This window comes from Trifolium pratense, linkage group LG3, assembly GCF_020283565.1.
Source record: "Trifolium pratense cultivar HEN17-A07 linkage group LG3, ARS_RC_1.1, whole genome shotgun sequence".
In the NCBI taxonomy this organism is placed as follows: Eukaryota; Viridiplantae; Streptophyta; class Magnoliopsida; order Fabales; family Fabaceae; genus Trifolium; species Trifolium pratense.
Window position 1 is genome coordinate 23,466,292 of NC_060061.1, and position 14,287 is coordinate 23,480,578.

At 30.6% G+C, this 14,287-nt stretch overlaps 3 protein-coding genes across 3 annotated transcripts; 1 reads left to right on the forward strand and 2 right to left on the reverse strand.

The window, feature by feature from the left end:
* Positions 1-167: 167 nt before the first annotated feature.
* On the forward strand, positions 168-1,391 carry LOC123914807 (putative nuclease HARBI1). Its single transcript, XM_045965980.1, has 2 exons — positions 168-804; positions 919-1,391. The coding sequence occupies exons 1-2, from the start codon at positions 168-170 to the stop codon at positions 1,389-1,391; spliced, it is 1,110 nt and encodes a 369-aa protein (XP_045821936.1).
* Positions 1,392-2,444: 1,053 nt separating this feature from the next.
* LOC123913069 (ubiquitin-conjugating enzyme E2 28-like) lies at positions 2,445-3,771 on the reverse strand. Its single transcript, XM_045963669.1, has 4 exons — positions 3,504-3,771; positions 3,298-3,425; positions 2,851-2,955; positions 2,445-2,758 (listed from the first exon to the last, which is right to left on the reverse strand). The coding sequence occupies exons 1-4, from the start codon at positions 3,571-3,573 to the stop codon at positions 2,615-2,617; spliced, it is 447 nt and encodes a 148-aa protein (XP_045819625.1). The 5' UTR covers positions 3,574-3,771; the 3' UTR covers positions 2,445-2,614.
* A 774-nt stretch (positions 3,772-4,545) lies between these two features.
* Positions 4,546-7,725, reverse strand: LOC123913070 (rac-like GTP-binding protein RAC1). Its single transcript, XM_045963670.1, has 7 exons — positions 7,307-7,725; positions 6,676-6,763; positions 6,477-6,586; positions 6,340-6,403; positions 5,403-5,467; positions 5,177-5,242; positions 4,546-5,088 (listed from the first exon to the last, which is right to left on the reverse strand). The coding sequence occupies exons 1-7, from the start codon at positions 7,403-7,405 to the stop codon at positions 4,987-4,989; spliced, it is 594 nt and encodes a 197-aa protein (XP_045819626.1). The 5' UTR covers positions 7,406-7,725; the 3' UTR covers positions 4,546-4,986.
* Positions 7,726-14,287: the final 6,562 nt, after the last annotated feature.

Consider the following 14,287-nt stretch of genomic DNA (forward strand, 5'->3'; position numbering starts at 1 on the left):
TAACGATTATGTATTCGTATTTATTTCCGTATTTTCTATTTTTCTTTCAGATGCCTTTTAATCAAATCAATGAGCATTCGAGAAAAGTTAAAAAAAGAAAATGTGGGTTTTATAAAATATGTTATGCTGCAGCAGTAATTGCTTTTGACTATCATATGAAGTACTTAATGAAGCAAGGTAATAGATTTCTTTATTCTCATGGATGGACTTGGGTTCGAGAAACTCTTAACACACCAGGTGAAAGTTATAACATGTTTAGGATGGAATCTCATGCCATATTGAAACTTGAAAAGTTATTGGTGAGTAAAGGATGGTTGCATCCATCTAAAGAAATGACATCATTGGAGGCACTTGCTATGTTTCTTTGGAGTTGTGCACATAGCGAGACTAATCGAAACGTTCAGAATAAATTTGGAAAATCAGGTGAGACTGTAAGTAGAAAGTTTGGGGAAGTTTTGGAAAGTTTATGTTTATTAGCAAAGGAAATTGTAAGACCTCCAGATTTCAACTTTGCAGAAATTCCATCCAAGATTAAAAATGATCGTAGGTATTGGCCCCATTTTAAAGGGTGCATATGCATTGGTGCAATTGATGGAACACATATTCCTGCCATTGTTCCCACTAAAGATCAAATTCGTTATATTGGTAGAAAAGGATACCCAACACAAAATGTCATGTTAGTGTGCAACTTAGACATGTTATTTACTTTTGTTGTTGTTGGTTGGCCTGGTACTGCACATGACACTCGTATTCTTTCATCTGTGATTGAAGAAATGAAAAGTGTTTTCCCTCATCCCCCCGAAGGTATGCATAACTTCATTATATAATAAATTTTAACACACGCGCGTGCGCGCACACACATGTATCTATAAAGTTATTTATCCATATAAAGTAATAATAAAGTTTTATAATTTTTAGGAAAATACTATCTGGTTGATGCTGGATATCCAAATATGAAAGGGTACCTATCACCTTACAAAGGTGAAAGATATCACATTCCAGATTTTAGAGATGGCAGTCAACCTGAAGGAATGCATGAAGTGTTAAACCATGCACATTCTTCATTGAGAAATGTCATTGAAAGAACAATTGGAGTTTGGAAGAAAAGGTGGCATATCCTATCTGATATGAGACCATTTTCATTAATCAAACAACAGAAGATCGTAGTTGCAACAACAACGCTTCATAACTTTATCCGTATGTGTGGTGTTGAAGATAAGGAATTTAACAAATGCGATGATAACTCTGAACATATGAATGAACCCGAAGAAGAAAGAAATATAAATGAAGAAATGAGTTCATACAATCCAAGAAGAGCACAAGATGGAGACTACATGAATGCAGTTAGAAATCAAATAGGCACTGCATTGATGGAAATTAGAAATGATTGAGTTTGTGATGATTTATGTTTTTTTTTATATAAGATTATTTATGTGTTTAATAATGCATTATTTGCTAACCTCTATTGATACTATTATTATCATATTATTAAAGCCTCCTCAAACAATCTCTCATCACAAAATGTTTCAACAAATTTTTTTTTAATGTAGAAATAGAGTTTCGTAATGCATTTATCTGCTTTTATATTGTAATTTTTTTATTTATTTTATGTATTTATTATATCAATACATAATAATTTGAAAGTTTTGTAAAAATCATTTCCCAAACAACTTTCAACTTAAAAATAACTTTATGAGTTTTAAAAATAAAAATTACCAAACAACTTTAACTTTTTTTTTAAAAGCTCTTACTTTCAACTTATAATTATATTGAATTGTGCCATTTTTTTAAATTATTGTCGGTGTCAACGTGTCAGTGTCGTGTTCTGTGTTTGTGTCTGTGCTTCATAGTGTTTAGCAGTTACATCTCCCTCTCCTTTCTCAAAACAAACACCAAGGCTTGAAATACAAATCACAAATTCTTGGTTTCTGTCCTGACAAGTTTTGATAAGTCGAGTTTAGGCGAGTTTAGATCGCCAATAACATGATATTGTGCTGATTATATATTATTACAAATTGAAATGTGTAAAGGGTGAACATGCAGAACAGAACCTAGTTTGTTAACTTGAGGAAATGCACAATGATTTAGTCACCTTGTTACATTTTTAATAGGCTGAATATGTTCCGTGTGTTACGGCCTAGTGGTTGGCTATCTAGACGTTTTTTGGCAGGTGAGTGGCTTCGATTATATGTTTTCACGCTTCCCCCTCCTTGTGTGTGCGTGTGTGTGGCTACTCATGTTGAGATTCATAATATCAGAGTAAAATGAGAGAAAAGTTTGAGAAATTTGTAATGGAACTAATAGAATTGATACAAATGAGTGTGCAACTTCTATCTTATATACTAACTAGTTAATCCGCCTATATTAACTAGCTAATGGGCCTAACTCTATATAGTTCAACAACTCATTAATTAAAAAATAAAAGTTGAACATAAGGAAAAAAAAAAAAAAAACAAAAGAGAGTATCATTTATTCATAGAGCATGCACCAATTACAAACTTTGAGAAAAATTCTTATATGTATGCATGTTGTTCAACGATGCCCGAATTTGAAGGCCATATTATCTTATACAATTCAAAAACGTATTGAAGGAGACGAGCGCAGGTAGAGATTGTTAGCCCATGGCAAACTTCTGAGTCCAGCTTCTTGCAGTGGACTCGTACTTGACTCTGTCGGTCTTGCACATATGAGCGACTTCAGGCACAAGAGGGTCATCAGGATTTGGATCCGTTAGCAGAGAACATATAGAGAGCAGCACCTGTATAATGTTTTTTTAGCAATCAGTCGCCATTTGTATAAAACAGAAAGAAACTAATGGCATCAAAGAGGAATGGTTCGCAAGAACATCACCTTGGATATTGTGAGAGCAGGACTCCATTGTTCTTTGAGTATATCTAGGCAAATATTGCCGTTGCTGTTAATGTTGGGATGGAATACCTTGGTCCTGAATGCAACCTGCAAGATTTTAAATCTCCGTTACAGTCACATCACAATCCTTGATATTACAGACAACCGAAGTCAAATACAGCTGATGCAGACTCAACTGCTGTCACGTTGCGGTCACAGAGACATTGATGCCATGGCCTAAATCGCAACTACGGACCTTTTTATTAAAATAACCCTGTATACATAACAAATCTTACAATATATTTAAAGTTGTATACAAACATATCTTATAGCCCATTACACACAGAAAATGGAAGAGACTTTTGCTTATCTAGAGTCGCTTATTCACAAGGTCCAGCTGAATTATAGAAAACATTTGTCAAAGTGTTTTAAAAAGTTTTTGGTGTATACCTTAGGAGGTTTGAAGGGATAATCAGGAGGAAAATGAATGGTAACTAAGAAAACCCCACCAGCATAGGGACTATCATTTGGACCAATGATGGTTGCTTGCCAATGAAACATGTCCTCGCCGACAGGTCCTGAAACTCGTCATAACAAGCATATCACAATACAGTACTGTTAAATAACCAAATTCAAGTTTCATTCAAACTCTTTACCTGCACTGCATGAAGTTGGTGGATCTCTCTGCAAATCCTTGAGCTCTTTTAGTATTCTCTTGGACGCCATATTCAAGCTGTTCTCTTCTAAGTATGAATTCTATATTACTAGCAAACTACAAGAAACAAAACAGGTTTGCAAGCATATTTAATGGAGCACATAGTCGGTGTTTGAGAAGAGACAGTGAGAGGAATCAATGCAGAGCTCCATTTGCTGATTTTTTTACCAATGGAAGTGGGTACAGTATATATTCTTCAAGAAAAAGGAAGATAAGATTTTAAGAATAAAAGATGTTTGCCATATTACATTGTATTTTTGCCGCTTTCAATTATGATATGATTAATCATTTTCAAACTGCTTGGCCTACCCACTAGGATTGAACTAGTGGTTAGAAATTAGAATATTTTGAGTCCTTGAATTCAAACATGGCTGTCCATCCACACAAAATATCCTTCTATAGGAAATTATATATCAAAGTTAAATGTTGAATCCACAAAGAGTTGTTGATTAGTTAATTAATTATAGTTTTGGTTTAGTATATTTAATTAAAGTAGTCCAACATCTCTTCAAGAATCTTCAAACCTTCCTTTTTGCTTTAGGTAACACTTCCCTTGTAAAATGTATCGGTGCCAAAACAAGATACCAAGATATTAGAGATCCAAAGTTTGATCCGACCTAATCAGTCCACAAGTTCAGCATCTGATCAAATTGTAAGAAGTGAAAGAAGAATATAGTTTTGTTTTATGTATCCTTCAAAACAATGTGATACTGATATCATGTGCAGACATAAAGATGTTGACAGCTCCATGGTATTATCTCCTTTATTATTACTCCTAAGAGCTGACTTTCAATTTAAAAATAAGGTGTAATCTAGAGAAAATCGTAGCTAAAACAATCATTGTCAGACTAAGAACTGAAGGGTTAAGACCAAAAAACTGAAATCATGTGCATTCGTCATAAGTTTTTATGGTAAAATTAACCAAGACAACTGAACTTTGGACTATAAAATTTAGATTAATCACTTGAAAGCAAATTGAAGAATGAACCAATGAACAATCCAAACTTATATTCAGGCTGTTAAGCAGCTAACATAATTAATTACATATACTTAGTTCACATCGAAAGCCATATATATGTTGCAAATACTTCCTAGATTAGATTACAATGTGAGTAAAACCCATGTCCACAAATGGAGATGGCCATTTAATAATCAATACAATAGGTAAACATCCCAGAGAAACACAAAAGTTGTTGAACACACCAAACATGTTGAAATTATGACTTTACATATCATATAATCCCTTCAGCCAGAGACAAATAGCTTGATGCTTATAAGAAAACCATAAAGTGATCAGTTAGACACGGTGTTTGCTCCATCTAGGTTGAAAATAGTGAAAGATATAGAATCAGAATGGCAGAGACTACCAGGAAACGGCTACAGTCATGTCATCTTCCACAAACTACAATATGAAGAACTGAAGATCACAAAATGGAACAGGCTTTATGCCCCTTTTTCTTGGCTTTCTTTTGCTTTGGCGGCTGTAGAACTACTTTGATGGCCGCATCGAAAACAGCCTTCACATTCTGTATTCAAAGGCTTATATCGATAAGGTCAAGATATTCTTTAAACTCGAGAAAAACTTTCAAAGATTCAAAGAGAACATATATGTACCTTTTGTGTTTTGGAACTACATTCAATGTAAACTGGAGCACCGATAAGTTTTCTCAGTTCCTCACCCTTCAGAAAAGATAGTAAATAAAATCAGACCAATAACTTATCAGGTAAGCAGATCCCTAGTTATGAGCAAACAAAGGCTAAAAAACAAACAATTAAATAGGAAACAACGCAAAAGCAATAAACAGTATATATACAGGAAGTATTAGCAAATAACAAGTACCTGTGCTGTGGTGATTGGCGCCGCACCAGGATGGTCTTGAAAAAACTGGTTATCATCCCGAAGATCTACAACACATAAATGTAGTTGCCATTAAATGCCCAAGCAAACAAATCATGATAACTTTATAACAAAACCATTAAATGCCCAAGCAAACAAATCATGATAACTTTATAACAAAACCAGTTAAACCCTATATGTAGGAGGAAACACAATCCAATGCTGCCTGACCACCATTGCAAAATCTCAGAACAGAAGATATTCTAACTTGTTTTTTTGACACAAAGATATTCTGACTAGTTATGTATAAAGTCAAGGGCTTATTATGTCAAGCACTGACTCCACCAAGATAGTTTATCATGTACTAAGAACTTGCACTCTTCTCTCAGTTTGAAATTCTTAATAGACTTCATAAGTCCATACTTTTCAAGCTATATCAGTAACCACTTGTGCAGCACTGAAAACAGCCACACTATATTTTCCCTTTTTCTTTTAGTGTTACACGAAGTAAACATCAAACAAAGTTGAAAAAATACATAGGCTGTTATGTGTCTTATAGATGAAAACTTGAGAAGATACTATTGCTTGAAATTCTTGGTTATCTGAACTAGTTATTGGTTTAAGACATAACTGAGGTAAGCATGGAAGATAGGAAAAAAACACTATTGTCTGAACCTCTACAGAATCACAATTAAAGCTTCCGATTCAAGAGTTTAGGCGAGCAACACTAATTAAAGGATATGTTTAATAGATAAATAACTTCCACCACAATTAAAGCAACGAAATACATAGCATGCATAAAACAAAGCTATCAGTATGGTCATTAAACGAATGAACTTCACAGAATCAAGGAACTGTTATTGTGCTTCTCTGCCACAAAAGGAGTGCATCAAATGTGTAAAAATATTGAGACAAGGAAATGAAGGATCAAGAATCTAACCAAGTTTTGTTCCAACGAGAATAATTGGAACACCGGGAGCATAATGCCTCAGCTCAGGAATCCACTACAAAATGAGGGGAAATTAGTCCAGAGTAGGTGGTTACAAATAAAAGTAAAAAGAATAATACCAAGCTTACTTTTTTGGCGATATTTTCATAGCTGGCCCTGCTTATGAGAGAGAAAGCAAGGAGGAAAACATCTGCTCCACGATAGCTTAAGGGTCTTAATCTATTGTAATCTTCTTGGCCTGTTCCATAAGTTGAAAATACCATATCAATGAGTCGACAATCATTAAAATACAAGACAGATTGGCTATAACGATGATACTACACGTACCAGCAGTATCCCACAACCCTAGATTTATAGTACTCCCATCCACAACTACATTTGCACTGAAATTGTCGAAGACCGTAGGCACGTAGTCCTGTTGCCAATGGATCGAAAAGAAACAAAAAAAAATGTCACAATTATAGATTACAAAATCCAAAACCATCCTCATCTGTCAGTCAATAGTAAGTCAAACAGCAGCAATCCTTTAGAAGATTATTGCATCAATCCAAAAACAAAAAAGGATCAAAGTCCTAATGTCCTAACTCCTAAGATAGCAATATCACCATAACATCTTACATGGAGGAATTATTCTACCTCCATAGAGTCATAGCAAACAGAAATTCAGCAACTAAAAATCAAAATCAACATTAAAGATTCAATCAAAATATTCCCATTTTCCTCTTTCCACCTAACAAATTAAAGATCCCACAATTTTGAAGAAAAACTTAGCATCAGAAACTCCAAATCAAAGATTCAGAATATAAATCAAGAAAATTCTAGGAACAAAAATAAAGAAACAAAGCAAACCCATTTCTTATTTTTCTATTAATTTCAAAAAACAGCAACATAGAACTTGAAAAACACATAAAAAATGAATCTTTTTCTTTCTATAGAAGAAACAAAGAGAAGCACTAACCGTAGGGAAAGTGTTACTGGTGTATGAGATAAGCAAACAAGTCTTTCCAACGGCACCATCACCAACTGTGACACACTTTATGAACCTGGAACCACTCATTTTAGCACCAAATTAGTGAACTTTGTTGTGTTTCTTGAAGTATAAACCCTAAATATTTATTTATATGAAAAATTTTCTGTGTGTTGAAGTTGAAAGTTTGTGATTGTTGAAGAAGGATCGGTGAAGAAGAAGAAAAGGGGTTGAGGGTTAGAGAGAAAATGAAGAAAAATTGAATTTTTGAGGTACAAAAGGGTGATTCTACTTGTTTGTAGAGCCAGCTTTTGCCAGCTAGAATGCTGATATTGTTTATGTTACAATTTTTTAGTTCATATTTTTCTTTTTTTGGAACATAAAATTATTTTACTAAATTTTAATCTCCATATTTAGCAAAAAAAAATCCAAAATCTCCATATAATTAATACTTATAATTGTAATAGTTAATATAATACACCGAGGCCAGCCAGGCAGCCAGCAACTCCATATAGTTCTACCTTATTTTCCATATGGACAAAACTTAGAAACAGTTACTTATGTACTGTTCTTACTGTTGCCCACTAAAAACAAGACATGTGGATTAAAAATCCACATCAGCCCCACACACTTGTTATCACGTTAACGTCGTTATCTGTTATTAGACTAAAGAGAAAAACGGTTCTCAATGTTCATTTGATCTGTTCCTTGAAATCATTCTCCAGATTCATTGATTCAGGAATGCTATTCTTATTTTTTTTGTCGGTACAACAGGAAATCTATTCTTTAAAATACACTTTAATTATACCTCGTATTCATTCTTCTTATTTGTTGAACTCCTGAGATTTACCCACTTTCTAATGGATCCTTGCATAAATAATATATTTGGCTTTTTTGTTCCATGTTCTATCTCAGTAAATAGTCCGATAAAATATATGTTCCATGGAAAAGGATTTGTCTGCCACTACAAAGCACACCAGTGTCTCAAATTTGTTAAAATATGATACTAAATAATGGAAGTAGGAGTGGTAGTAGACGTTGCAGTATTTTTTTTTCTATACAATTATGTTAATCATGCGTCAAACTAAATGTTTAATTTATCAATCGATCAAAATTTGGGGGAAAAATCTAATAGATTGATCTTGGTGGTGGCTATCTCCAGCAGAATGGCGGTTGTTGCGATGCAGTGGTTAACGGAACAGAAACGAAGTTAGCATGAAAACAAGGGTGTGGGGCTGATGTGGAATTTTAATCCACATGTCATGTTATTAGTGGGCAACAGTAAAAACAGTACATAGGGAACTGTTTCTAAGTTTTGTCCTTTCCATATTTTCCATTTATTAAGTTCACTATAACACTACACTCAATATACAATTGGTTGAACAGATTACATGAATTTCATTTAATTAGAGAACAAGCGTTTGAAAGAGATAGAAAGACTATTATAGATTAACAATGAATTAGTTCAAGTATTTTGGTCATTTAAATATGTGGTTAGAGGTTTGATTTACGACTCATGCATATTGAGAAAAATTGTTTGGAAGAGCATAATCTATCGGTTATCATGAAAATAAAAAATAAAAGGCTTAAATGCACTTTTGATTCCCCTATTTTCAAAAAAATGAAGTTTTGGTCCTCCTATTTTAAAAACTAACTTTTTAGTCCCCCAATTTTATTTTTGTTTTAGTTTTGATCCCCCATTCTATTTTAAGGCTAACTAGTATAACTTACTCGTGCTATCGCCCGGGTTAATGTTCTATGAAAAATATAGATAATTTTTTTTCACACATGAAAAATATGGATTATTAAAATTTTAATATTGTGATTTTTTTAATTATTTGTAAAATTAATTTTATATTTAATGTAATAGTTTATTTAAATATGATAAAAGATCCAAATTTTGGAGATTTTAAGGAGAAATGACATAATGGAGAGTGATACTCCACTCCCCGTTCGCAGCTCACATGTTCATATATTTGTTCTTTTATTTTCATAAAAAAAAATGTCATTATGCAAAAACTAATCTAACGGTTAATATATTTGTTCTTAATCGTCATCTCTCTTCCTTTAGACATTTGTTTTCTTCAGGAGTATTTTATCTCATGTCCCCGTGTGAAAAAATTTCACATTTGAGAAGCAAAATGGGGCGATTTTAATTTTAATATTATTTATTTAAAAGTAATGAACAGTAGAATTGTTTGTCATTTGCTTGACACAAAAAAAAATTATATAATTTTTTTAAGCATATCTCATATGTTAATGTGCAGATTTTAAAAAATGTATCTATTTGTTTTTATTTTTATTTGTTTATTTTACAGTGATGTACGGAGAATAAAAATAAAGTAATACATGATATTATTGCTTTTAATTCTTTTTTTTATATATATAAAATCATTGTTACTTTCCCTGCTTTCAATTGATATCGTATTTTTTATATAATAAAATCTACAAATGTATGTCTCACCCCGTGTAAGTTATTTTTTGCTTAATAGCTCCATGTAGGTTTTTTTTATCAATACCCCCGTATTTTAATATTTTGTTTGGTACAAATCACTATGTATTTTTTTTTATTAGAAAAACCACGTTAAGGTAAACCATGATTAATAGAATAATAAAATGAAATAGAAAAATAATCTATGAAGTCAATTACTTCATTCCTTTTATATTTCAGACAATGACACATTTTTCTATACTTGATAAGTATGAAGTTTAAGAATAATTTTTTTTAAGCATATCAATTTCTCAATTCCACATTTTTCCAATTCATTCTATAGTATAGTCATTCGAGGAGTTTCTATTATTTTATCAGTGTATTTGTTAAATATCACATGAAAAATTAGACAAATAAAAAAATAATGAGTAAAAAAATAGAGTACAACATTTATTTATAAATAATAGTAAAAAAACATTTATAAGCATGATTTAAATCCAATAAAAAATAATATGAACAACAATTCTTTTTTAATAAGTAAACATATGATTAAAAAAAATGACAATAAAATATAAAAAATATAAATAAATACTTAAAACTCTAACATCAATTGATAATACTTAATCCTAATTTGAATAACAAACAATGTTGTTCTTCCGTATATGGACCTGCAAATAAATATTTATAACTCAAAATTAGTACAATTTTCTGATTATAGAATTAAACTTGAATATTTTATCCACTCCTCTGTTCCCAATCCAGATGTTATTTATCCCTCGTAGTCATCTTCATCAGTCTCTGCAAGAATCCAAATAGTAAATAAAAGTTACAAAGATAGATGAATAATATTTTGGCTTCTTAAAAAGAAGTTTACAATTTCAACCAAAAAAAAAGTTTACAAAATATTACTGACTTTAGAGAAGAAAATGATTTCTCTTTTTTATGTTGAATCCTCTTATTGTAGCCTAACACAAGTAAACAAAATACCTGCAAAGAAAAACAAATAAAATTTAGATTTAATTCCACTTGAGAGCAACAAAAATTATATTGAACAAATAAATAAGAAATAACCAACAATAGCAATAGATTTTTTATTTAAAAAAAAACCAACAATAGCAATAGATAGAAAAAAAAAGTAGTGGTTCTGTCAAAAAAAAAAAAGTAGTGAAGGTGAGAAGAGAAGAGAAAATAGAGAAGGGGCGCTGAGACACTCAATGACCCTCACTCTTACATGTTGACCTGTATATATAGAAACTATAGTAGATTTTTGGTCCTTAATTTTTGAAATTTCCATCCATTTCAGCATTGATTTAATTTAATCAATATATATTCCAAAAATGAGTTGGTCAATAATCAAAAGTTTTCATACGTAAAATTTCAATTGTATCAAAATATTAATATATAAACATTTGTTCATAAAACCTGATTGAGCAATTTCTATAAAAATTGTGGGATATATAAAAAAAATATTACGTATAAAAACTCCATTGTTTGGTATATATAAAATTTCATATATAATACTTTCACAAAAAAAAAAAAATTCATGTATAATATTATGTATTATATATATATATATATATATATATATATATATATATATATATATATATATATATATATATATATATATATATATATATATATATATATATATATATATATATATATATATATATATTAATGAGATATAATTATTTATATTTGAATTTGAGTTATTTCCTTTTAAAATTATTTTTAATAGGTGCATTAAATACGATTTATAAACAGTCATTGAAAAATGATTGAATTTTCAAATTAGCCAAAGATTATAAGTAAAATGATATCATCATGTATTAGAGAAATTGCAAAGGCCTTCATAGTTAGCCACATAGGAATTGGAGAAATATTAAAATGTCACATAAGACATGAATCAATGAAATGATGCCACATAGGAATAAGACTATGAGAGAGAAACTCCTAAACATATAAATAATAGATTTTGTTGATGTGGCATTGTCACTAATGCATATCAGCGTCCACGTGGACAAATTTAATATCCATTTCATTATTTATTTTTAATTCAATAAAACTTATTTTATAAAATAATTTAATTAAACCTAAGAAAGTTTATTAAAATAAAAAATTCAAAAATTCACAACCTCTAATTTATTAAACCTAAAAAAAAACAAACAATCACAACATGGACATGATCCTCTTTGATTCATATCAAACAATTGCATATTGAAAGCAAGTTTTGTGTTTCAAGAACCTTCAACTTTCATCATCATCCAACTTTATATAAAACCAATCTAGAATTAAACTTCAAACTTAAAACAATTTTTGAGTTTTCATTCAAACTCATCCAAAGTCATAGATAGTTTAAAGAGTATGAGTAATTTCTATTGAAACACAAAATCATCTCTAATTTCTTTTCGTTTTTAAAAATCCAAAAATTGTTGAGTTTGAACGAAAACCATAGGATTGGTGAAATCCATAAGGAAGGATTCTCTCCGACGGTGAATAAAATTATAGTAGTTGAAGGTTTGATAATTAGGATTTCAAATTTTATATTTTATAAGATTTAACAATTATTATTTCAGTTGAATATATAATTCTAACAATTAAAATATTTTATAAATAAAGTTTTATTGAATTTAAAAATATATAATAATGACATGAATATTAAATTTGTCCACATGAATGTTGCCACATCATTAGTTACAAGGTCACATCAACAAAATTAACCCCAAAATAGGATGGGAGATCAAAACTAAAAAAAAATGAAAATAGGGGGACTAAAAAGTTGATTTTTAAAATAGGGGGACCAAAACTTCATTTTTTTGAAAATAGGGGGACCAAAAGTGCATTTAAGCCAAAATAAAAAAGGGTATCTTAAAACTTCTTCCAACTATAGTTGTGAATTCTTTAATTTTATTTTAAAAGAGAACAGTAATCGAACAATATTTAGTGTTATTATTTTTAACCATGGTATAGAAAATTGACAATACAAGACAAATGAGATATAATTATGATATATGGTTTGTTTCTACATAAATTGTCGGTCAATTTGTGGTGGTCTCGTTAGAGATCATTATGGTCACTCTGTGAAGGTTGTTGACTTAAAAAACGCACGCAGTTGACTCGTGTCATACTAAAAAGTGAGATGTAGTATTTTATTTGGTTTTCAAATGATTAGAAATTAGAAACATGCAATTGACTTGTGTCGTTAATATTATCAACAATCAATTTACTTCGATCTTTCATCTTCAATCTTGCTCGTATCAATCATGCATATTAGACCATTCAAGATAATCACATTCATGGTGACAAAAACTCTTATGTTGACGCCCTAATGCTAACATATCGTAAGGTTAATTTCTCATTTATTATTAGAGCTGTCAAAGGGGTCGGCCCGGTCCGGCCTGGAGGGGCCCAGTCAAATAAAGGGCCGGCCCAGCCCAGCTCGCTTAGCCTGCCCCGATAAGCAAAAGTCTACATGGTCCGATGGGCCGGCCCACTAATTTTCATAGTATTTTTTTTTTAAAAAATATATATATATATATATATATTCTACTAAATTTATGTTATAGTTCTCAACTAAATCTTCAAGAAGGTAATTCGTATCCCTATATTTTCTCACATAATCTCTCAAACAACAATATCTTCCTCTTTATCCTCATCAAACAAACAAACAAATCTCTAACAAATAATCTCATTCTAATCCGATAAGTTTTTTGTCATGTTATTATTATTATTATTACCCAAACAAAATTCCAAGTTTTATATCTTTCATTCATCCATTGTAATTTAAGTATAAAAAAACAAAAATATAGAAAGAATATAAAATAAATACAATAAAAAGATGATAGGCTTAAAATAACCATATTCCAAGTTTTATATCCTTCGTTGTAATTGCAAAAAAAAATTCAAAAAATAAAAATAAAAAGATGATATGCTTAAAAATAGGAATAAAACATATTATAGATAGGAACAAAATACATATAATAACAATAAAACAACAAAAATAATAAAAATTATATATGAGTTTATGCATAAAAATAGGACCAAAATATAACAATAAAAAGATTATAAAAAAAATTTAAATAATTTTTTTAATTCTTTAAGGGGTCGGCCCAAAAGCATGTGGGCCGGCCCATGACGGCCCATGAAAAAGCCTGACCCGATAAGGTCCGACCCCTTTTTATGAAGCCCGACCCGTGTAAAAGGATAGGGCTAATGGGTCGGCCTGATAGCCCCGACCCTTTTGACAGTTCTACTTATTATGATAAATTTTGTTCATATTAGTGTTAATTTTTATTTGTAGTCTAGTTGTGCCTTAATTTTTCTTTCTATTTTTATTTTATATATAAAAAATCGTCGTGTTGCGAAAGAAAAATATATGAGAACAAAAGGAGATACAGATATAATTCTTGAAAGAAATAATTTATTTATTTTAAATTTGCCACCTATTTATCTCTTATTTATATATGTTCCATTTTTTTACAAGAAACAAAAGATGACAAAATGAGATAACTTGCTTGATATATAAGAAAGAGGGAAAG